Raw genomic sequence first — 22,400 nt, 5'->3', positions numbered from 1 at the left:
TCTTATCACAGCCTCCTTGTGCCTGTTACTCCTTTCACCAGGCACTATCAGTACCTCTGCTTCCCTGTTCTCCAAGCCTCCACAAAAGCTCTTGTGAGGAATCCTCTGCTATAAATATTCACACATACTCCACACACAAGTTTCTTCCTCCTGCTTCGCTCTTTCTTCAGCACTTTGAAATTCTGAACAAAAACTCCTGCTGAAACCAATGAGTTTGCTCCAGGCAAGTCAAGAGACTTTCCCCACTGTGTTTGCAAAGCCTCGTAGGCCCAGTGTGTTGTTTGCCCCGATTTTTTTAAAAAATGAAGCTTTAGAGGCACTGAAGTCACTTGCCCATGGGAAGAGCCAGTCAGTGAAAGGGTCAGGAGAACGTGGACGCATCTGAAGCCTGTTCTCAGCATCACCCTCCATACACTGCAGTGCAAACCACATCCTGGCTTACACAGCTATTATGCAGCTGAGCTGTGTGGACGCTTTGCCTGTACAAAGGAGCTGGTCTTGCCTCCCAGAGTGGACAGGGAATAGTTAAGGCCGCACAAAGAGGAGATTCCCTGTGCTGAAGATGACGCCCCACGCAGATGAAGTGCAGGGGAACGAGAACTTCTCTTGATGTCTGCCCAATGTAAAATCCCACTTCCTAAAAGTCCATGGGTGTCTGAGGTGTTGGCACTCACCCTCATTGCATGCTGTCTGCTTTACTCTGGTTCCTTAACTAGAATTGCTGCAAGTTCCCTCTTGCACAAGTCATAAATTCTAGTCCACCTCTGAGAGGCAAGTGACTTCCACTCCCCCTGCGTGCTGGTCATCCCTCTCTAAATTGATATTTTTAGTGCTGCATGGATACTGATTGGCTTCTGGGTGTTGCAAAAGAGACTGATTCATGTTTGATGAGGGTGTGGTGAAGATATTGGAGAATGGGACACAGATGCTTTGGAGAGAGCCTGGCTCTGCCTGTGCAGGAAGCTAACTAGTTAAATTCAGTGAAAGTCAGTAAAATGGCTCACAAATAAACCTTAATGTTAAATGTGCACCTTTGGGGGAAAGTGCTTACAGAGGGAGCTGTCTAGAAATGAGTGATGAGATAATCCTTTAATTTCATCTATTTCAGGAAGCAGGCAGTAGGATAAGAGCTCTGAGTCCCTATTAGAAAGTTAAGTCATCACTGCAATGTCAAGAAAGGTCAACACCTCACTCCGCAGTCCTAGGGGAGGTTTGGAGGGAAAGGCCAGTAATTGTTCAGGGAACAAGTGCATTTTTGCCCTCTTTAAATGGAAGGAGGTTCATGAAATTTGCCCCCCAGAACGTAAAACTAAAACTGCTGGAGGTTTATGCTGCCTATGGGTACAACTGCTCACAGTCCAACAAAAGAACTGGGAGAGATAAAATGTGTGTGCATGCAGAAATCTTGTTTCCCTTTGATAAATCCTGTAACCACTGCAGCTTGGATCTGAGATTTGGACATCCCTTCTGTCCATTAAAGGACTCTCAGAGGACCAGTCACTGGTCTTCTACAAAACGGAGACAGGACTGTGCTCTGTGAATCTGGAGGTTCTTTGCAGTGAATCCTTCAAGGCAAGGTGGAGCAAAACGTCCCTTCCCTGGGTGTGAAAGGTGTTGCATTCCTTAAGCCCTTTCTAAGCCACTGCTGAGGGTTTAGGTGTTGCTCAGGCCATGTGAGCTGGTGCACACTCTCTCTGTGCCATCCCAAGGTCATTGCCTGCCTCAGTCTCCCTCTCCCAGGTCTGGATGCCTTGGGGGATGCCAGCATGGCCAGTGGGAGCCCAGCAGTGCATTTTATCTGTGCCTCCTTGCCTGGAGCATTTGGAAGTACATTTGCAAAGAAGGGGGCTGATCCTTGGTGGGATCCTGAGCACAGTGAGGGGTGAGGACTGGAGAGGTCTTGTTTCCACCCATGAATGTGGGCACATTCCTGATTGCAATACCTGACCTTTTCTTTGCTTCGCAGGTAATGATATAATGCAGTGGATTCTTCAGCGCTTGCAGATCACTGCGGAAGGTGGGTGAAAATGTAAGAATTGAGGCTTTGTCAGCTTTCTGGGATCTCCAGAGGCAAAACCTTTTAGTTGAATTCTCCCTTGCATCACTTTAAATTTCAGTGAAGTGTTTCTGTGTAGCCAACATCTGCATTCTCCATTTTCAGAGGCATTCCACCTGGGAGACCTGTTTGTCAAATATGGGTATATCTACCCTCTTCAGGAGCCAAAGAACCTCACCCTTAAGGCAGATGGCAGCCTCTACAGGTTTCAAGTGAGTTGCAGCTCCTCTAAGCTGTTGTGAGGGAGTTCAGCACTAGTTTTTATTAAAAACAGGCAGCTGGGGCAGTTCCCAGGAGCTGTGTAGCTGTGTGGGAGGAAGGAGAAGACTCAGGGAAGTCTGCACAGAGAGGACTCAGATTGCAATTTACAGGGAAACTGTGATAGTTACTTCAATGAAATTGGTGTACCTGTTCAACTTAAAAATAGCTGTGCTTTCTTCCAAAGGAGTGTTCTCTTCCAGGTCTTAAAGCAGCAAATGGAGTTGCTGGTTGGAAATAGAACGATGTAGGGGCACTGAATAATGAATATACAAAAAGTACAGTAATAACGGGATGTTGTCGAGGTTTGTGGTTGGACTGTTTCCACTCTGTGGGAAATCAGGATACCTTCACTGGTACTTGGAATGAGGAGTTCATGAGTTCAGGGCCTTCGTGCACTAACAAGAGGCTCCTTTCCTTGCAGACCCCCTATTTCTGGCCAGTGCAGAGCTGGGCTGCTGATGACACAGAGTATGGTGAGTGGTGGCCCTGCACGCGTCCAGGGGTGTGGATTTGTCACACAGTCCTGCACCACGCCTGCTCCTCATGTTCTTGTGCTGTGTCTCCACTTGCAATGACCAGCCCTGGCATTTTTTTTCATGCTATTTTGTGAATAATTCTCAGTAATGGTGAACTGAGGGTGTGACCATCTTGTGGTGGCCTTGATGAGGGAAAGTGCTTAAGCTCTTATGTTCCACCAAGATCCATTACACAGGAACACATCTGAATTACTTTGTTGGGGAGGGAAGACTTTAAACAGAAGATTAGATTTCCCTGAGTAGTTAAGTGTGTTCCTGGATCTGAGCCCAAGGCTGTCTTCCTGGAGATTTGGATCAAGCCCTGCATTCAGAGATGGTTCTTTCTTTATAGAAAGCACAGTGACTTCCAATATCTCCTGATGGCTTTTTCCATGTAAATCTCTTGTTGGCTTTCTGATGCTTTTTGTTGTAGAGCTGGACATGAAACTTGGGCTGATCAGCTGGCTTTGCTCCTGTGGGCTGTGCAGTTCACAGACTGATTTGTCCATGCCCAGGTTGTCCTCTGTGGCTTTTATCTGCGTTGTGCTGTAGATCTTCTGAGGAAATAGAAAAGCCCATTTTAGATTGGAATGATTTTATTAGAGCTTGAGCAAAAAACACTGGCCTGTGCTCAGAAAACTTGGAGGTCAAACTCTGAGGAACCTCAATGCCTCTGAAAGGTTTGGTCCCGTGTCCCTTGAGCCGTGAAAGCCTGGCTGAGTTCCCGAGGGAAGGGTGGCTGCTGGCAGAAGCCACACACTGCCTGTTCTGCCTGGCTGCTCCCAGCCTGGGCATCAGTGACACACCAAAAGCACCAAGTTCTTTTTTCTTCACTGAGCTGTTGTGAGCTTGGAGCTCATGCCTGGGAAGACATTGTAGCAGACAAAGTCTCCTGTGTTTGTCATGTGGGTAAATTTATAATTATTCTTGGACTTGTTGTCTAAGTATAACTGACTGCTAATTTGCTTCTACCTCCACAGCAATTTATCTAGCAAAGAAGAACATTAAAAGGAAAGGGATTTTGGAAGAATATGAAAAGGTGAGGACACACTGCACTTGTTCCATTACAAGACCCTCATTTTCTACAACTTTAGCCCTTTGTTGCTAATGAGTGGAGCACAGCAAAAAATCACCTCTTCAATTGTGAGGTGTTACTCCAGCAGTATCAAAAGCCAACATCCTGCAAGTGAAAAAACGACCAGTACAGAAAACTACTGGGAAGTCAATTATAATTTTAGCAGGGGTAATTGCTCTCCTTGCAATGGTATTTTTGAACTGTTGCAATTCTTGTAATTACGTTCAGAACAATCCAGATTCCTTGGCTCAGTCGCCAGCCTGGCCTCATTGAACTATGGAGAGTCAAGAAAACCCCAGCATGGGAGTGCCCTGGTCAGAATTTTCACACTAACTGCTTTTTTATTTTTATTCCAGGAACATTACAACATGCTCAATCAAAAAATAAACTACAAGTGGGATTTTGTTATTATGCAGGCCAAGGAGCAGTATAAGTGAGTTGACTTGCATTCCCTTGTTTGCATCACTGGGAGGGTGTGAGAAGCAGAGCTTGGCTGTCTTAGTACACAGTTAAATCACACATTAGAAACAACTGCAGCTCTAAAATGGCTTGGAGGGGAGGTTTAGATTTTACACTTGATGTGGTTCTGTGAAGAAGCTGGGTTCTGATGCTGCAAGCCCTCATTAGAGACAACTTCATTCAGCTCAGTGTTCTCCATTAGTATTTGTGGATCAGGCACTGGACTTAGGGCCTGTTGTTGGTCTGGGTCAGGAGTTACTTGCACATCTCTCAGCTGAATGGAGTGGTCTGAGTCAAGAAGCAGTAAATGTTCCTAGCAGGGACCTCTGGAGCAAACTGTGAAGTGCATACTTAGGTACCCAGCTAAAATGACTTGATTTTAGGAGCTGAAGCCTTCAAATTCCCAGGGAAGTTGGTGAACATGAGATGAGAATACTCCTTTAGAGATCTTTCCTACTTCTGTGGACTCCTGTTACCTTCTTTTACCTCCTGGCATGGGAGACAGTGCCTCTGCTGCTCAGCAGCCTCTCTGTCTTCCCTGGGATGGCAGCCAAGTCCTCAGAATACAGCTCATCAGATAACTGTCTCATTAAACACGAGACTGTTGTTCTTGTAAATTGAGGTCAGACTTGGGCTAAGAGATGCCAAATGCAGTTTCAAAGTTAGATACCAAGCCTGTGTCTGAACCAGTAGATTAAATTTGTCTGAGGCCGTTTGATGGTGCTGCTGGGGCAGACTGGTACAGAGCATCCACCCTGCTAACCACAGCAGCGAGGCCACATGCAAACAGCCTGTTGGGAATGCTCCCTTCCCCGTGCTAAGTCCCAAATTGTGCTCAGGACTTTTCTGGGAAAGAATTAGTTGGTCCAAGCCCAAACCATGCTAGTGCCTCTTCTGTTTAATTGTGGAGGTGATTTGGGTTTTAGTGCCTGGGAACACTCCTTGGAACCATTTCCAAGTATTTTCTCTGAGAAATGGCCCTGCTTTACTGTGAGACAGGGATGAGACATGTCCAGGATGTATCTCTGGGTGGCAGTCCTTGGATTCTGCCCGGGGACATAGGAGAGGGATAAATGTGAAGCAGCAGGACTGAGGGCAAGTCAGCAGAAAGCTACCAGAGGGCTGTGTGCCTTATCAAAAGAGGATGTGTCTGCTCCCAGCTCAGCTCAGGAAGATGATGATTTCTCAAAAGCCAGAGTCACGTGTGGCCATGTGAAGATGATCTGCAGCCCAGAATTAGCCTGGGCAGGATGTGGTCAGGAGGCAGCATCAGAGCACTGTGCAGTCAGGCCGGGACCCACGGGGCACGGGAGGCTGGAGTGTGCCCTGCTTCTCATCCCACTGATTTTAGGAGGGCAAAATTCATGAATTCCCCTGTTCTTGGCTTTGCAGGGCAGGGAAGGAGCGGAAGAAGGAGGACAGGTACACCCTGGACTGCCAGGAGAGAGCCTACTGGCTTGTGAACAGAACTCCCGTGAGTAGAGGGTGACAGGGTGACTTCAGTGGCTTCGTGGCACCCTCCCTGCAGCCACCTGGGACAAGTTCCCATGTGGAAAGGGCATGCCTCTGGGCTGTGTGCCAGGGAAGGGTCAGCCCAGGCCTGCCCTGAGTCCTCACCACCCTTCCTTGGTTGCTCTCAAAGGTCCAAGGGAGGGAGGTCCACCTGTGCTCAAAGCGGGGTATTCCCAAGTCTGGGAGTCAGAGCTTCTGGGAGTCAGCTGGGAGCTGCCAGCAGTGGGAGTGCATCTGTGTGATCCACAGACTTTAAACCAAATGAGTTACAAAGCTTTGATGTTTCCTGTTCACCACAGCCGGGCATGGTGGACGTCCTCGAATATGGATTAGACCGTGTCACAGATCCCAATGAAAACAAGGTAAACCAGGTGAGATAGGGTTGGTTTTTTTCCACACCTACTGAGTTTGTTTGGGAGGACCCAGACAACATCCCTGGGACTGCAATTTTTTGGGCAGTGCAGGCTGAGTGTGTCAGCTCTGCTCTAACAGCTGAACAGGCCAGAGGTTGAAGCTCTCTCACCAGGGAGGTGAGGCCCTCAAAATAGGCTCTGGCAGCTTCTTCTGGCTTGGAAATACTTTGTCAGCTTTCTTGCCACACCAGTTAGTGTGAGTGCTTGGCTGCAGGACATGTTTTCTTTGCTGGTGAAACTGACTTAAGGAATCCTCTATCTCCAGGTGCTCGTTGCTGCCTTTTTGTTAGTGTTGAAAGAACTGTGTGGGGTTGAGGGGTGTAAAGGGTCAGTGGAAAGATGCAGCTTTAAAATAACATGACAGAATACCTCCCAAGGGGTAATTAATGTGTGGTAAGAAGATGAAGGAGTTGGTGTGGTGGGTAGGAGACACAAAATGTTGCCAAAAAAATGCATATTGTAGACCATAAAGAAACAGAATCAGTGAACTAAGACCATGAGGGCTGTAACTGGGTAAACTGGTTCAGGGTCTACAATCACAGAGATCCAGTCAGTGCATGAGGAGCTGGAGCTGCTGTTCCCTTTCTCCATCATCTCTCTGAGATGATCCTGTCTTTGTGCACTTAACAGTGTTCATTTGGAAGCAAAGTCAAATCATCTCTCAGCAATTAAATGCAAATGTTACTGCCATCACACTCACAGTATTCCCACAACTTCGAGTTTTTTAACAGCCTTTAAACATCTCAGCAGCCAGAGCAGGATAATTGCTTTGGCCAGCTGTACTCTGTTGCTATAGAGACTGAAAAGGAGCAAAGTGTAGGGTTGGGGTGTATTTTATTTTTTTCTTGCTGTAAGTAGCAGCTGCTGAAAGCCCTTTTTTTTTTTCCTTTTTAAGAGTAAAGAAGTAGTAGAAAGGGAGAGGGATAGAAAGAGGAGTAAGCCAACTTCACGCCCACAGTTTTACAGCTGACATGGAGGAGATTTTAGGTTTGCAAATGGTCTGAAAAGCTGTATTCATCTGCCAGCTGCCTGGTAGCACAGGGGAAGGGAGCTGGAGGAAGGTTCTCTGCCCAGTTCCACCCTGGCCATAAGAGACACGGTCAGTCCCCCCCCACCAGGGGAGGCTCCAAAGGACACCAGCTTTGGGGTGACTTCCGTGCCCTTCTCCTTTGAGCTGGTCTCTGAGCTGTGCCTCCTCTCTGGAGGCTGAGCTGAAGAGGGGAGGTTCTCTTTGCTCCTCCTTTTGCTTTTGAAGGAGTGTTTGGGAATACATGAGACAGCCAAAGCCCACATGGAGCTGCCTTTGGACGAGCAGCTTTGTTTGTGTCCTCTGCAGGCTGCTCTCACAAACACCTGTGGCTCAGCAGCCTTTGGTGAGCGGAAAGGATGGCCCAGACTGATTTGTGTCCCTGTTCCTGCTCAATCCACCTTCACTTTGTTGGTCAATGGAGTTTTTTATCTTGGCAGTTGAGAAAGGAAATAAAGTAATTAATTTCTGATTTCTTTGAAGCTGACATTAGCAGGAACATCTCTTCTCCTCTTGCTCAGACCCTTTGGTGGGCTGCTCTCTTTCTCCCAGATAGAGTCCTCCGGGGATAAACAGATGCTCAAACTCCTTTGAAGGGGACTTTTATTACTGACCCATGGGCATCCCTCGTGGTTATAAAGAGTTAGGGGTTGTGGATGGGCAGGGGGAGCCAGGCAGAAGCAGCCACCCATTAAACAGCTAATTAAGGGATGCTTTAGCCTTTTGTTACCCGGGTCTCGGGCTCTCATCAAGCCTCACTGCTTGAGAATCACCACTGAGTGCCTGCAGGTACCTGCACAGCCTCTGCCTCCTGGAACCAGAGTCTTTCTGAAAGCTGCTTTAGCTCCCCCAAAAATCACTGTGCTGGATTCAGGGGCTGCTGAATGAAATGCCCTGATTTGTTGTACGTAGCAAATTAGCCACTGATCAACGAGTCATTGCTGGCCTTTAATTTCATGAGTCCCTGTCAGTTTGCCTGATAAAGTTCTGCTGCATCATCACAAGTTTGGAAAGCACAGGGTCGGGGGCAGATAAACAAGACAGGGGGAAAATGGCCATTTGAGCAAAACTGGGGGCATGGACTGTGGCAGATTTGGTTTCCAGCTGCTGGGCTGGATGCACCAGCACAGTGGAGATAAGGGTTGAGATGATCTAATCCCAGAGTCAGGATTTGTCTCTGCAGGCTCTCAGCTGGCTGAGTGTGGGAAAAGGCTGGGTCTGCACCGAGCAGGGGTGCTGGGGTGTGCAAAGGCAGCTGGGTGTGTGCTGGGGTGCACTTTGCAGGGTTGGAGAGGTGGATCTTCCTTGCCCGGAGCTCTGGAGGGAGGCTGAGCTGGCTCTGCCCCATGCTCAGTGGCCAGTTCCCTGCACAGGATTCCTGGGATCAGCCTCACAGCCTGCTGAGCTCTGCATGGAGCACTCAGGGCAGAGTGAGGGATCTGCAGTGTCCTGGTCCCAGACAAGCTCTGCACAACCTTGCAGCTCCATCCAGCTCCATCCAGGCATCCATCCAAAGCTGTTTCCAGATGTTTATGAGCTCTGTAAACAGGGAACAGTGGCCAGGCAGGCAAAAACACCATGACCATCATCTCCCCAGTGTGGTCAGGAAGTCTCACACTGAGCAGAGGAGCAAACAGGTAGCTGGGAATTAGCAGATGCCCCAGCTCTTGCAGGAGCTGGTGGCCTCAGCCATGTGGATCAGCTCCAAACACAGGCTCTGGAGCAGGTCCTGGCTGGCTCCCAGCTGGGCTCTGCAGCCCCTGTGCCCGGGGAGCTCACAGCCTGTGGCAGTGGGGTGTGACCAGGCCAGGCAGGGTGTCCCAGTGCCACGGGATGTCTCGGGGCTGTCAGAGGATGTGGAACAGCTCTTGGCACTCGCCTGAGACAGACTGAGGCCTTTCACTAATTGCCATCTTGATTTGAAGTCCGCAGGGCTGGGGAGCTGATCCGCAGTAATTGCGATAAGTCACTCGTTAAGGGCATTGCAAAATTAATCTCATTATGAGAAATGACTCTTTTGTTCCAAATGTGATTTCCTTCCAGATGAGGCAGAGTGGGTGGGTGGTGCAGGGCACTCTGGCACTGCTGCAGTCAGCAGTGGGGGTAAGGGTGGGTGGCGTGGTGGGCACAGCTGGCAGTGGTCAGTGGGACATGGAGAGTGCTCGGGGCCACTTGTAGCAGCAGTGAACTGGGAACCGGTTGTAGGAGCACTGTGGGAGAAAGGGAAATGAAATTATGAGCAGCTCTGGGGTGAAATAGCTGAGATTCCTCCCAGTTACTGCTGATTGGGGAACTGGAAGGGGCTGAGCACAGCCAGCACCTGCAGCCTCCCAGGGTGTTCAGCAGTGGGCTCCCCTTGGATTTGGCTGCAGTTCAGTGTGTGCCACTGCTCAGAGATGCTCAGCCCCTTTTCTGGGGGAGCCTTGGTAAATCCCCTCCCCACCTGGAGCACCCCAGCAAAACCCCCTTGATTTTCCAGCACCAGCCACCCACCACACTGACCCCCACACAGACTGTGGCAGGAGGGGATCCTTGGTGTGGGGTGTACTTAAAAAAATAAAATCTTCCCTTGTTTGTGGATTTTTCTTCACCCACATACAATTTTTTCTGTTGTGATGGCATTTTAATTGATACCCTTCTGTCTCTATATAACATTTAACTCACTGTGTTCTTTTTCTCTTTCCCACAGCTGTTTGTCTCGTGTGTGTGGTGTGCTGCCATCCTCTCAGACCCCTCTAGAAGATAAAACCACTTTCTTGCCACATGAGCTGCCTTCAAGCCACTGTGCCAGCACCCACTTCTCCTTCCCCACTGCACCAGGCCTGTCTGAGGCCCCACTTGACAAAAAAGTGGAAGAAAACAGGGTTTTTTAAAAACCATCTAATGATTTTAATGTGTTGAAATCAACGCTCTAGCCACACTCGAGTTCCATCAAATGGAACCCTTCAGCTGGCACTTGTAAATCTGATCAGGCCTGGTTTATATCTCAGATTCCCCAAGGAGACAGTGAGCTCCTGTTGTGCAGGAGGCAGCTGGCCTGGAGCAGAAACACAGGTCTCTAAACAGGACACTTTGGGACAGTAAATACAATAAATTTCTCTGTGCAAGCAGGTGATTTCTTTTTCCCTTCCATTTCTGCAGTCTGCCTGAAACAATGACACTGCAGAAGTGAGGGGAAGGAATGGTGTCTGCTTGGAAGGTGGCCTGGAATCAGGAGTGCACCTGAGAGCAGAAAAGGGTGAAAAGCTGTTCCCCAGTTCCTCCATCATTTATGAGAGTGTCCCAGGAGCTCGTGAATCAGCAGGGGAGGTTGTACAGCCCTGTGAGCAATGATCCTGCTGTCCTAGAGCTTTTCCTCTCCCTTGATGTGTCAGTCCTTTCCCCCTCTCACTCAGAGGGCCAGCACAGCATCACTGCTGCTTTTTGTTGCCCTGTTTGTCCCTGCTGAGTTGTCTGTGCCCACTCAGAGCTGGTCGTGGTGTTTGCAGCAGGAAAACCTTCCTCCCCTCACAATATCACTGTGATGGGTTTTTTTGGTGCCCTGCTGGCCAGGCTGTGTCTGGGTCAGGGTCAGGGCTGGCTCTGGGGTGGTGCTGCAGGGATTGGGCTCATCTGCTGCGTGTCTGGCTCCTGCTGCTGAAATGGTGAGTGGGCCTCTCCAAACCAAGTGTCAGCAAAATGTGCTTGCTTTCCTGCCATGTAGGGAAGAGTTTCTCCCTCCTGAGCAGGACTGGTGACGATGGTTAAAGTGCAGAAGAAGATCAGTGACCCGACAATGGTCTCCTCACAAAGCAACCCTGGGAGAGCATCTTGCCTTTCCCAAAATAGGGGCAGCTCGGGGTTCAGGGTCTCTGGGGAGGTGAGGGGAGAGCAGAGCTGCCTGTGGCATTCAGTACCAGAAGCTTCATCCCTCATCCCTCACAAACTGCACTTCACCAAGGCACTCTGCAGACCCCTGCCTGCCACAGGGTTCATTTGATAGAATAATTTTGGGATGCAGGTCTTGACTGAAACAGGAGCTGAGGAACTGAAACCCTGCCTGAGCCTTTAAAAGCTTGCTGGGAGCATCCCCGACTTAGCCTGTCTTTCCTTCTCCCTTCTCCAGTTTATTCCACACAAAGTAACTGTGCTTCAAAGGAAGCTGTGTGAATAAACACCCTGCAGTTAATTTCTTGCCTTCAATTGCCTGCTCATTTGTGGATGACATGTAACATAGTCTGAGTTATTCAAATCACAACGTAAACACCCTTTGCACAGCAGACACTGCTTCTGAGGCTTTTAATTGTGGTGTTTATATTTTGCAATGTGTTGGTTCCTGTCTCCTTTAGCTAATATTGAATGATCTAATCTGTGTCTCGTAAATGAATCTATTTTAGCTCCATTAGAATAACCCCTTAATTGAAGGCATACAGGCAGCCTGTGATGGGAGAAGCAATGCTAAACAGTAAATACAGCTAATGGAACAATTTACCGTGTGGGGATGCTCTTAGCTTTGATGATACCCTGATTAGCTCAGCTGCTGTGTTTGATTTTAATTGTAATCAGAATTAATTGGAGAGCACTGCACAACGGCAGCCCTGCAACGGTGTTTCCATGTCTCAAAGAAAAAAAGCAAGTGTAAGCACCCGTCCCAATTTAATGATTTTTTTTTTTTATTTTACAGAAAAATACTATGGAATTTTTTAGGAGAGAGGTAAGTAGGGCTGCCCTCACTTCTGGGTGTTCATCCTGTATGAGTTGCCTACACCAGTGTGGCTCAAAGCCCTCTGCGCAGAGGGCTCTGAGAAGCAGAGTCCCTGCCCCATGGAGCTTTTATCAATGTAATTTCAGGACATTCCCTCCCACTGCAGGCAGCCAGCAGCTCTCCCAGTGACAGGAAGGCTCAGGCAAGGACAGACACCAGGGCTGAAATCCAATAGATCAGAATTAGTGGTGGGGAAATCACAGTGGCGCCAGTGCAGAGACAGCCAAGAATCAATGATAATTACATGCTAAATCATCCAGAGCATTTGTAGGTGCTGAGGATGGTAGCTATTATTCAATTTCTATATAACATGGGGAGTGCTTTTTAATTACTCGCACATTGCAAAGTGCACTTCTGATGTTTGCAGTAAGCTCAGTGAAAACAGACATTTCACTGAGACAGTTCAGGGGTTCTCTGGTTCCTTGGACATCCAGTAATTAGGGAAGAAGCAGTCCCTGCTGTAGTTAGCCTCACTACCTGGGAGAGAACCTGTTTGAGCTCCAGCTAGGGCTAATCTTCAAATCTCTGTGCTCCTAACCATGGCTGTGTCTGATCCCCCTCAGATCATGTACTATCAGCAGGCCATCCTGAAGACCAGAGTGAAATCTTCTGTCTCTCTTGGAGGGTAAGTCCTGATTTCCTTCTGTCCACACATTAATTAGTCTTCAGTGCTTATCTCCTAATGAGCTGATGAAGCCGTCTGCTCTGGCAGCTGGTGACTCGGCCAAGGAATCCATGTGGTGGCCCAGTGCTGTCTGGGCTGTGTTGTCTGGGCCAGGAGGCACGGGGCTGAGGAGGGATCAGAGTCCCAGGCAGGATGAAGAGGCTCCCTGGGAGCTTTCCTGCAGAGCAGCACCAGCCTCTGGGTTGAGATTCCCTCTGAAATCAGGAGATGCTGACACTGCTCTGGGCCAGGCTGTGATGCCTGGACACAGCCCTGCAGCCTGGAGAGGATCCAGCAGTGTGTCTGTCCTTCAAGATGAGCAGCCAGCAGGACAGACTGACCCCCCCCTCACTGGTCCCCACCTTGGGCTGGATTCACCCCCGTGAGTGTCCCTGCCCCATGGTGATGCTCACTGTCTGGTTTTTCTGTATTACAAAGGGGAACAGCCTCTCCATGAACATCCAAGCACTTAATTAGCAGTTCCCCTTCCCAGTGGGAGTGTTTCCTGATCAGATCCTTGATGAAGCATCCAGCCCTGGCATTAAGCATTGGTGTGTTTGCCAGAGGCATTTCTGCCTGGAACCTGCTGTGCTGACCAGGCACCTTGAGGTGCAACCCAGAGCACCTGCCTGGTTTACACTGTCATTGCCACCAGAGATTCCTGTCACATCTGAGATAAACAAGATGCTCAGGCCAGTTCCTTAGAGAAGACAGTCTTAATGAATGAGATGGGTGGAAGAGAGAGTCTTCTGAGAGCCACAACTTGCAGGGCACCAGCAGCTCTGCTCGTTTTGTCTGTCACTGACTCCCAGGTCACTTAAAACTCTCCTGCCTCTGTTCTCCAAACTGTGAGCTGGAGCTGGGGACACCTGGCTACTTCCCAGGAATTTTGTGGTGTTTAACTGTTTGGCAGTGGGGCTTTTCACTCATTAGTTCTGGTGGGATAATGCCTATCACCTAGATCAAAAACCCTCAGGAACTTGGGAACTCCGTGTCAGCTGCACAGTCAGGTCCAAATCAAATTATTAATGAGGATATGAGCAGCGGCTGGGCAGCGTGCATGCTTCAGAGCATTGCAGTGATTTAGGAGAAGCTGCAAAGCACTTCCAGAGCACACAGCAGTGCTACCTGAGCTGACAGGTTTGGATTTGCTTGATCAGAATATATGGACTGGAGTGCCTGATGCAGATGCTGGATGCCTTGGCATTCCCAGTGGGAAGGTAGGATGGAGCAGCTGTGTGCCAGCCCTGTGCTTTGCTCTGTGCAGGAGCATTGTATAACTGCAGGGTCTGTGCCAAGGTGCCTGTTAGCAACGGGCCCCTGGACACTGCACCCCCAGCTCTGAGCACATGAAAGCACTTTGGCCTGGAAGGAACTTTAAATGCAGAAACCAGAGGATTTTTTTTCAAGAATGAAAAAGGGAGGCGGGAGCTAAAATTCCAGGACATTAGTGAAATCAGTTGTAATTAGAAGTCTGGCCAAGTTAGAAGGTAGGAGAAGTGTTTGTCTGGTTCCTGCTGGGAGAGAGACAGTTCTGCTTTGTGCCAAGCCCTCAGAGCCACTCGCAGAGGAATGAGCCCTGTGGTAAGTGATGGAGGAAAGGAGAAGCTGGGATGAGCCCTCAGTAATCCCTCACTCTCACAGAGCTCCCTGAGTTCTCCCGTGGCCTATGGGAAGGCTGCAGAGAACGCACCTGAGTGAACACAACCCTTGTGTTCCTTTCCCTGGCCCTTTCCCCCCAGTATGATGCAGGATCAGGCCCTGGCCAGCTGGGTGCAGAAGGAGACAGGAACTGTCCAGGGGCTTAGTCCCACTTCTTGAAAAGGCAAAAGGAGGTGATGGAAGAGAGTCTTGCATCTCCTTGTATTTGAACTGACAAATTCACTGCTTTGAAAGACAAGCAGGAGACTTCTGTTTGGGAAATGGAAAAGACTAACTGAGCTAATGAATCAATTTTCCTAGGAAGGCAGAGGCCACGTTGCAGATCCTTGTGCTGAGAGTCCTGCACCTCTGAGGACATCTGTAGTCTGTTACTTGGCTATAATGGGGCTGGCTGTAATTCTGGCTTCCAAATGAATATTTTGATTTTGGATTTGTTGCAGGGTTGTGAAGTACTCTGAGCAGTTCCTCTCCAACGATCCCATCCTGTCTGGATGTCTCCCCAGCAACCCCTGGATATCAGATGACCCTGAGTTCTGGGATCTCAATGCAAAGCTGTATGTATTTGTGTTGTTTTGCCAGCCTGTGGTTTACAGTGACCTTTATACTGATAGAAATCAGGAAAGGGAACCACTGATTTTCATTGTGGTATCTGATCTCTGATCTCTGATCATGAGCAGAGAAGTGTTCCCTTTCCAACTCACCTTGAAACTTTGGGAATACTCCATGCTGAACTCCCAGCACTGTCTCCTTCAAGTGGAGCCTTCCTTAACATTACAGAAATTCCTGAGCTGATGATGGGAGTGCACTCAGCCCCTGCTGAGTGGGTCTGATCCTCCCATTGGATGAGTGAAGCCCACTAGCACAGGAATGGAATAGGACCAGTTCAGGGTTCAGCTGCTCCCCTGGGTCTTTGCTCACCCCTCAGGCTGGTTCCTTAGGAGAGGCTTTGGGTTGGAGGCACACACTCTGAGGCCTCCCTTGGTTTTCCCTTTGGATAGGATTTGCTAATTACACCGTGGCATCTTGGGGCTTGGAGCATCCAACATCTTAGTGGTTCTGAGAGCAGCAATCCTGTTACAGACTGATTGTATCCCATTAGACATCCCCAGGGGATGCCTGCACTGAATGCCTTTATGAGAAGCAAAGCTCTGGGCAGCAACCAGTGCCTCCTCCAGGATGGGACCGAGTCAAACCTCAGGGCAAGGCTGGCCTGTCGCTGTGAGAGCTGCATAAATCCCAGTTAAATCCTCATCCCGCTGTGGCCTGAGTTGTTTAATCACAACTTACTTAGTGGGTTGACTTCAGGAGCTCATTACACCACTCTGGAAAACAAGAGAATGCTGAGAAGTCCCTTGGCACTGCAGCAAAGGGCATTTTGGTTTTAATTAATCTGCTAATTAGAGAAACCGGCGTTGCTGTTTGTTTTGACTCGCGCAGGGTGGAAGTGCCCACCAGGATGCGCGTGGAGCGATGGGCCTTCAACTTCAGCGAGCTGATCCGGGACCCCAAAGGCCGCCAGAACTTCCAACTCTTCCTGAAGAAGGAGTTCAGCGGTGGGTGTGCAGTGTCCGTGGGCTGAGGTGACAGTGGCACAAGGTGCAGGCTGCTGGAGCTGTGCAGCCAGGGCAGGCGGTACCATCTAGTGGCACGGGACACGCGGTACAGCCCGGATTGGCAGGGAGGGTTTAGATTGCATTTTAGGAAGGAATTCTCTCCTGGGAGGGTGGGAAGGCCCTGGCACAGGGTGCCCAGAGAAGCTGTGGCTACCCCTGGATCCCTGGAAGTGTCCAAGGCCAGGTTGGGCAGGGCTTGGAGCACCCTGGGATAGTGGAAGGTCCCTGCCCATGGCAGGGGTGGGATGAGATGGGCTTTAAGGTCCCTTCCACCCCAAAGCATTCCACAATTCTATGACTGCTCCCAGAGAAGGTGGAACTGGCTGAGCTTACAAGTTCTTCGAGATGTCAGCAGGCAGAGAACAGGGGAAAGCTGTTTTCTGCTTTCAGTCACTCAAGAATTGGAGAGACTGGTGTGGGGCCAACAAACTGTGCCAAACAAATCCAGGAGTTAATAAATGGGATTGTGTTTTCCTCAGTCCCACCCTCTGCTGATTATGTCCTTGTAATGCAGGAGAGAATCTGGGTTTCTGGGAAGCCTGTGAGGATCTCAAGTACGGAGACCAATCCAAGGTCAAAGAAAAAGCAGAAGAAATCTACAAGTGAGTGTGAAAATCTTCCACTCTTAAACTCTTTGTGCATGAGTCCCATCACCTTCCACAGGTTTTCATTCTCCAAATGATTTATTCCTGAGACTTTTCCATGTAGGCTATTACCGAATGTGGCTGTCTTTTGTCCCCACGTAGGAAAGGAGCTTTTGGAGATGGAAGTAGAAATGGAGTTTTTAAATATATTTACTTTCCCTCTCTATTCTCTGTTACGCTTCAGTCTTAGGATGTAATTTAAATATCGGTGTGGAATAGCAAAGTTCTTGAGGCTGCCACAAGCAAAGTAGGGAGAGGCTTTTTGCTTCCAGTGAGCTAAAATTTGGCTTATATTATGTGCAAGGGGAAGTGAGTGCACATCTCTGATGAAGAGGATATGGATTGCCCAAGATCAGGACAGCAAATTGCAGCAGGGAGCTGAAGGGACTTTTCCTTTCATGCATAGACAGGAATGTGTGAATTCTTCAGTTGCTAATGGCACTGCTGATTCCTCCTCCTGGCAGGCTCTTCCTGGCTCCAGGAGCAAGGCGCTGGATTAACATCGATGGCAAAACAATGGGCATCACAGTCAAGGGCCTGGAGCACCCTCATCGTTATGTTCTAGATGCTGCTCAGACCCACATTTACATGCTGATGAAAAAGGTTCGTTATTTGTTGTCGGAGCCTGAGGGGGATTCCAGCCCTCTGGGCCTTTCCTTTGTGTGCTATCAGCTGTCCCTTTCAAGGGGCCTTTGTTGGAAAATCCCTCAAATTTGCTGAGTTAAGCAAGTGCTGCTTCAGGCATTTGTAGTTTGCTGCTGCTTCTTCCCTCTAAGGCAGCCTGTCCCCAGGGTGGTGAGGGTCAGGTGGCTGCTGCAAGTCCTGCTTTTCAATTCCAGCTTGGGCACCAGCTCATGCACTGAGAGCAGCAGAACTGGACGATTTTCATCCATTGATGAAAAGTTTGGCTGCTGGAATACAAGCTCCTCACCTTGCAGTGACTCTGAGACCCTGCTGGCACAGGCTGAGCTTCGTTCAGATCTTTTGATATGGGTCTTACCTGTGAAGCTTTATTGTGAGATGGAAAATCCTGGGAATTTTACAGCAAGATGAAAGGATATTGGTTTAAATAGCTACATTTGCCTGAAAGATGCAAAGTCCCTTGGGCTGCTGGGGGAGATTATCCAGTTCCCAGCCTCCCTGGCTCCTGAGCAGCTGTATTTGGTGGTGATTTTAATAAGGGTGTTTGCAGCCCATAACTACCAGTTTCTCTTTTTTCTGCTAGTAGGACTCCTATGGCCGCTATTTAAAGTCTCCAATATACAAGGAAATGCTGGCCAAAGCTGTTGTGCCACAAGAGGGTGCCAAAAAAAGGCAAGTGAAACTGGCTGTAATTGTGGGGTTTGTTTTTCTTGTTGTAGCAAGGGTAGAAAAAGTCCAAGTTGCAGCAAAATTACTACGATTTAGATGTTCTCTTAATTAAATAAAATTTTGCACTGAGAAGATGCTTTGTTTTGGAACTGATGGTGCTGTTTATTCATGAGCCCTTTGCAAGTGGCTTGTGAACAGTCGGAATGGAGTTGCTGATTGCTCAGCTGCCTTCTCTATTGGGTCTGCTGAGAAGGGCTGTGATTGTTGAATTAATTAATAGCTCTTCTCCTGGAAGGAGAGCGCTGTGCCCTGGGCATGGGAAAACTCCTGCCCACAAAACACTGTCTGCCAGAGCAGAGACAGACCCAAGGTTTAGGGTAATCCATGGGATCTGCTCAGCTCTGCCTGGACAAAGCTGCTCACCCCCAGTGTGAGGGAAGGTGGCAGGCATGTGGGAACAAGCAGCACCTTGTGAGTGACAGCTGGCACAAGGTGGATGGCCTTGGAAATGGCTTTTTCTCAGCAAGATGAAGGTTATACAGCAAATTCAGGCCATTTGAACTGCAACTGCTCCTAAAGCTGCAGTGTCAGACTGGGTGGTGTTTGTTTCTCTGTTCCTCTTCCACTCATCAACCTAGCAGGCAAGAAAAGAGGAATTGTGGATTTTCACACTGGTTGTTTCATCTAAAGCCTGTTTCAAGTCAGTGGAAAAAGCTCCGCTGCTGGCTGGCCTGGGGTTTGGTCAGGTTTTCTGTGAGCCACACATCACACGGTCACTAGCAGATGCTGGTTAATCCCAGTGATCCTGCCTTTGTGTTTGTCAGTGCTTGTTCTGGATACCCCCAAACCTCAGCATCCCATTAACCCAGAGCTGGTGCCATCCAGAGGTGGGACCTGTTTCCACTGCTGGGGAAGTGGCTTTGCTGAAGCAGGTAGCGGGTGTTTTTTGGGGGCGTCACAGACACCAGAAACACCCATACTCGTCCCTGTCTTGATCTTCCTGAGGGCACTAGAGAAAATTCCAGGGATGGGAGTTGTTTGGCTTCACACTGAGTGTGAGTTATGTGCAAACACAACAACAGGAGTGATGTGGGTGGGCCCTGGAGTCCCTGAGGAGCAGCACCTTGACACTTTCAGCAGTTCCGTAGCTCATGTGTGACACTGAGTCACCCAGTCCTGCTTTAAAGCATTTTGCACTCCTTTGGCCATCTCTGTGTCCGAGCTTGTTCTCCTGGGTAACTCTCCTTCCCCAGGGGGAGGTTTTGGTGCCCTTCTCCTCACTAACTGCCCTCTCCTTCCCCTGTCTCTCTGCCCAGCACGGGTTTGTTCGGACGCCGCCACCTCCGCTCCAGCCCCAGCCCCATCATCCTGAGGCAGCAGGAGGAAGAGGCCAAAGCCAGAGAAGCCGCCAACACCGTGGATATCACGCAGGTCATGAGCAAGCTGGATCGCAGGAACCAGCTGCAGAAGGAAGCTCCTCCCAAGTAGGCTCTGAGCCCCGCAGGGAAAAGACAAGGCGAGGCTGGTGTTGAGCTTCGTCTCCCCTTCCTGAAGGTGTCAGTGCTGCTTTAGGTTTCCCAGGCCGGCTCTGCCCTCAGCCAGCTTCCCGCGCGTTGCCATGGCTTCTGGAGAGCAGATGTCACTTCCCAGCACGCCAGGCAGGGAGTGCTGGCACAGTGCTGCTGTGCCAGGCTCGGGGTGCAGCACCCGGCCCCCTCCCCGCACACCTGGGAGGGGAGATGCCTTCTGCTCCCCGACATCCCCCGGGAGGCTGCAGAGCCCGGCTGCCTCTCCCTGCATCCCGCTCCTCCGGGAGGAGGTGTCACAAGGCAGGGGAAAGCTTTGCCCCAGAGCTTCGGGTTCAGACAAGCCTTCCTTGGAGCAGAGGGGGCTGACCCCGCGAGCAGCAGGGCGAGGTGACTCAGCTCAGAGTGTCCCTGCTGGCCTCCATCCCCTCGGGGGCTGGGCACCCTCCCAAGGGGTGCATCTGGCAGCCCCTGGGAGGAGCACACCCCCCACCCTGCACCTCCAGCCAGCACAGCGGGGCCACGGGCACAAGAGCTGCGTGTGGGAACAGTAGCACGAGCACTTCTGAAGGTTACCTGACCTTCTGAATTTGCCCCTGGCAAGCTGGAGATGATCAGCAGGAAGCTCTGCTCCGCTCTCCCCGTCACTCCTGTGCCCTGAGCTGGGTGTGCAGGTGCAGAGCTGCCCCTTGCCAGAGCCCGCACAAGGCCAAGAGAGATTTTATCAAATCCTTCCCACCTCTTGTCTTGTCTTTTTCCTGCTCATCTATTTTCTGTTGTTAAAAACCTAACAGGAGGTAGCTGCAGTTGTCGCTGGCTTGTAGCCCAGAGGCAAGGGAGAACAGGGTAGAGGTGTTAAGAGCTGATTTCAACTTTAAGTAGTATTTTCTTTTTCATTTTCTCTGTCTCTTTTGCTCCGTAGAATGAGGCAAGCTAAAATACTACATTAGTGCTAAAGAGCTCAGGGAGATTCCAGGCCTTGCTGGGAAAGCCCAGCATGCCTGGACCAGGCCGCTGATTACCAGAAGTGTGAAGATTCCTGCAAATCCCAGTAAAAGGAACTGAAGGGGCAGAAAAGCTTCCTTGCTTGTTTAAATTTAAGGGAAGCAGAGGAACTGGGTGGAAGCACTGAGGTCTGGGAAGCTGCCTCTCTCCAGTTCACATTGTCCGTCCCCTTTTAATACTGGTAGGATTTTACAGGAAATGAGAGATCATAGAATCCCAGAATGGTTTGGATTGGAAGGGACCTTAAATCTCATCTCATTCCACCCCCTGCCGTGGGCAGGGACACCTTCCACTGTCCCAGGGTGCTCAGACCTCCATCCAGCCTGGCCTTGAACACTTCCAGGGATGGGGCAGCTTCTGGGAAAAGCTGGCAGGGAATGGGAGCCCTCAGATAGTGGGGTGCATGCAGGCCCTTGGAGCCCTGGAGGGTCCTTGCAGGGCAGCTCCCTGTGAACAAGGGACAGTCAGGATGTCACTGTGTGCCCAACAGCTCTGACAGTGACTCTGGCCCTCCCTGTGTGTGACATCAGAGGCAGGATCAGGGCTGGACACTGATCTGGTGCCACTCCTCTCCTCCACTTGGGGCTGAGCCAGGGAGATTGTCCTGCCCTTCCTTAACCTATCAGTGATAAACATCCTTAGAGGAATTCAAACTGAGTTACCCCAGACTTCCACTCTGATGTCTGTGCTGAGTCTCTGTTGTTACCCCTGCTGGCAGCAAAGGCACATTCTGCACTGTTGTACAGGGGAGCAGGCTCAGGCTGCCTTTTTAAAAAATTCTGCTTAAAACCCCAAGGCTTTGTTACATCAGGTGCTGAGCACCCTGAACCTATTTTGACATCAGAGCACTGAAAGACACTCCAGAACCTGGCAGGGTTGGCCCAAAGCTACTTGGCTGTGATGAGCTCTACATTCTCTCTAGAGTTTGTGTAACATGGAGCACTGAGCATGTTAGGGTTGCCAGTATGTAGTAACATGTGGAAGATCAAGTCAGGGTATAAATAATAAATAACAAATCTGTGTGTTCCCGTCAGTCCCTCTGATTCTACTTCTATTTTGTCTGCTGCATTGCTTGTTATGTTCTCTGTATCCATTCCTTTCTCTGATTTTTCATCATCTGTGATTGGCATCGCTGCTCCCCTCCCATGGGTTCGTGCTGCATGCTTGGGAGTCACTGTGCTTGTGGGACTCCAGTTACTGCATGTGGAACAAACCCCCATCCTTCACACACAGGCAGGAGCTGTCTGTGCCCTGCCACAGGCTGATGGAGCTGGCACAGCCCAGCCTTCTGCTCCTCATCCTCTGCTGCTCAGTCCCCGAAGAGGAAGGTTGCCTGGTACAAGCTGGACTTCACTTTGTGCCACCCAAGAAATTGTTTGTTTCCATGTCTTGTTTCATTTTTTTGGCCATGGCTTCCATGCATTCATCTGTCTAATAAAAATAAATGTAGAAAATGGAAAAAGAACCGAGTTCATCCTTCTCTGTTGTGTCTCAGTGTGTTCGTCCTTCACTGTGCCATCCCTGCATGTGTGTGTACATGTCCTGTGCGTGCCCCTGCTCTCAGCTCCTCTCCTTGGACACTTGAACTGCATTTCATTCCTGCTGGGAGTGAGTCCTTGGGAAATGGGAGGGGACGTGGCATGCAGCATGTCCTGTCCTTGTCCAGTCCAGTCTGTGCTTGGGCTTGTCCTGAGGGCTGATTGAGCTGTGCTGGGGCCTTCACAGCCCAAGCCAGGGACACTGGGGGCTTCAGCATGAGATGTGAGTGGTACTAGGAGCCGTCAGGGCTTGGGCTCAGGGTCTGTTCCCGGCCCCGGCTGGTGCCGTGGGTGTGACTTGGTTGTGCTGTTCATAACCAAGATCACATTCCCGGGATGACAGCCTCCTCCGTGCCCGCAGCTAGTCGTTGTGAG

General features: G+C 49.9%; 1 protein-coding gene across 3 annotated transcripts in view; it reads left to right on the top strand.

The window, feature by feature from the left end:
* Nucleotides 1-21,952, top strand: part of RGS9 (regulator of G protein signaling 9) — a 28,362-nt gene extending 6,410 nt beyond the window's left edge. Inside the window, exons 3-17 of one of the 3 annotated variants that reach the window (XM_042025505.1) lie at nucleotides 1,967-2,017; nucleotides 2,162-2,268; nucleotides 2,739-2,790; nucleotides 3,813-3,871; nucleotides 4,264-4,340; nucleotides 5,759-5,840; nucleotides 6,178-6,249; nucleotides 11,982-12,011; nucleotides 12,626-12,687; nucleotides 14,829-14,942; nucleotides 15,826-15,941; nucleotides 16,516-16,603; nucleotides 17,110-17,248; nucleotides 17,874-17,959; nucleotides 19,273-21,952. In XM_042025505.1, the coding sequence (XP_041881439.1) occupies nucleotides 1,967-2,017; nucleotides 2,162-2,268; nucleotides 2,739-2,790; nucleotides 3,813-3,871; nucleotides 4,264-4,340; nucleotides 5,759-5,840; nucleotides 6,178-6,249; nucleotides 11,982-12,011; nucleotides 12,626-12,687; nucleotides 14,829-14,942; nucleotides 15,826-15,941; nucleotides 16,516-16,603; nucleotides 17,110-17,248; nucleotides 17,874-17,959; nucleotides 19,273-19,444 (1,307 nt within the window). In that variant the 3' untranslated portion in view covers nucleotides 19,445-21,952. Of the gene's footprint in view, nucleotides 1-1,966; nucleotides 2,018-2,161; nucleotides 2,269-2,738; nucleotides 2,791-3,812; nucleotides 3,872-4,263; nucleotides 4,341-5,758; nucleotides 5,841-6,177; nucleotides 6,250-11,981; nucleotides 12,012-12,625; nucleotides 12,688-14,828; nucleotides 14,943-15,825; nucleotides 15,942-16,515; nucleotides 16,604-17,109; nucleotides 17,249-17,870; nucleotides 17,960-19,272 lie in introns of those variants that run through there. The other 2 variants (XM_042025506.1, XM_042025507.1) reach the window with 2 other exon arrangements.
* The last annotated feature ends 448 nt before the right edge of the window (nucleotides 21,953-22,400 follow it).

Source organism: Corvus kubaryi, unplaced genomic scaffold (genome assembly GCF_017639235.1).
Source record: "Corvus kubaryi isolate FWS band 111438036 unplaced genomic scaffold, C.kubaryi_AGA036_p1.0 37272, whole genome shotgun sequence".
Classification (NCBI taxonomy): Eukaryota; Metazoa; Chordata; class Aves; order Passeriformes; family Corvidae; genus Corvus; species Corvus kubaryi.
The sequence above is the reverse complement of the archived record's forward strand: the minus strand, read 5'-3'. Positions and strand labels throughout refer to the sequence as shown.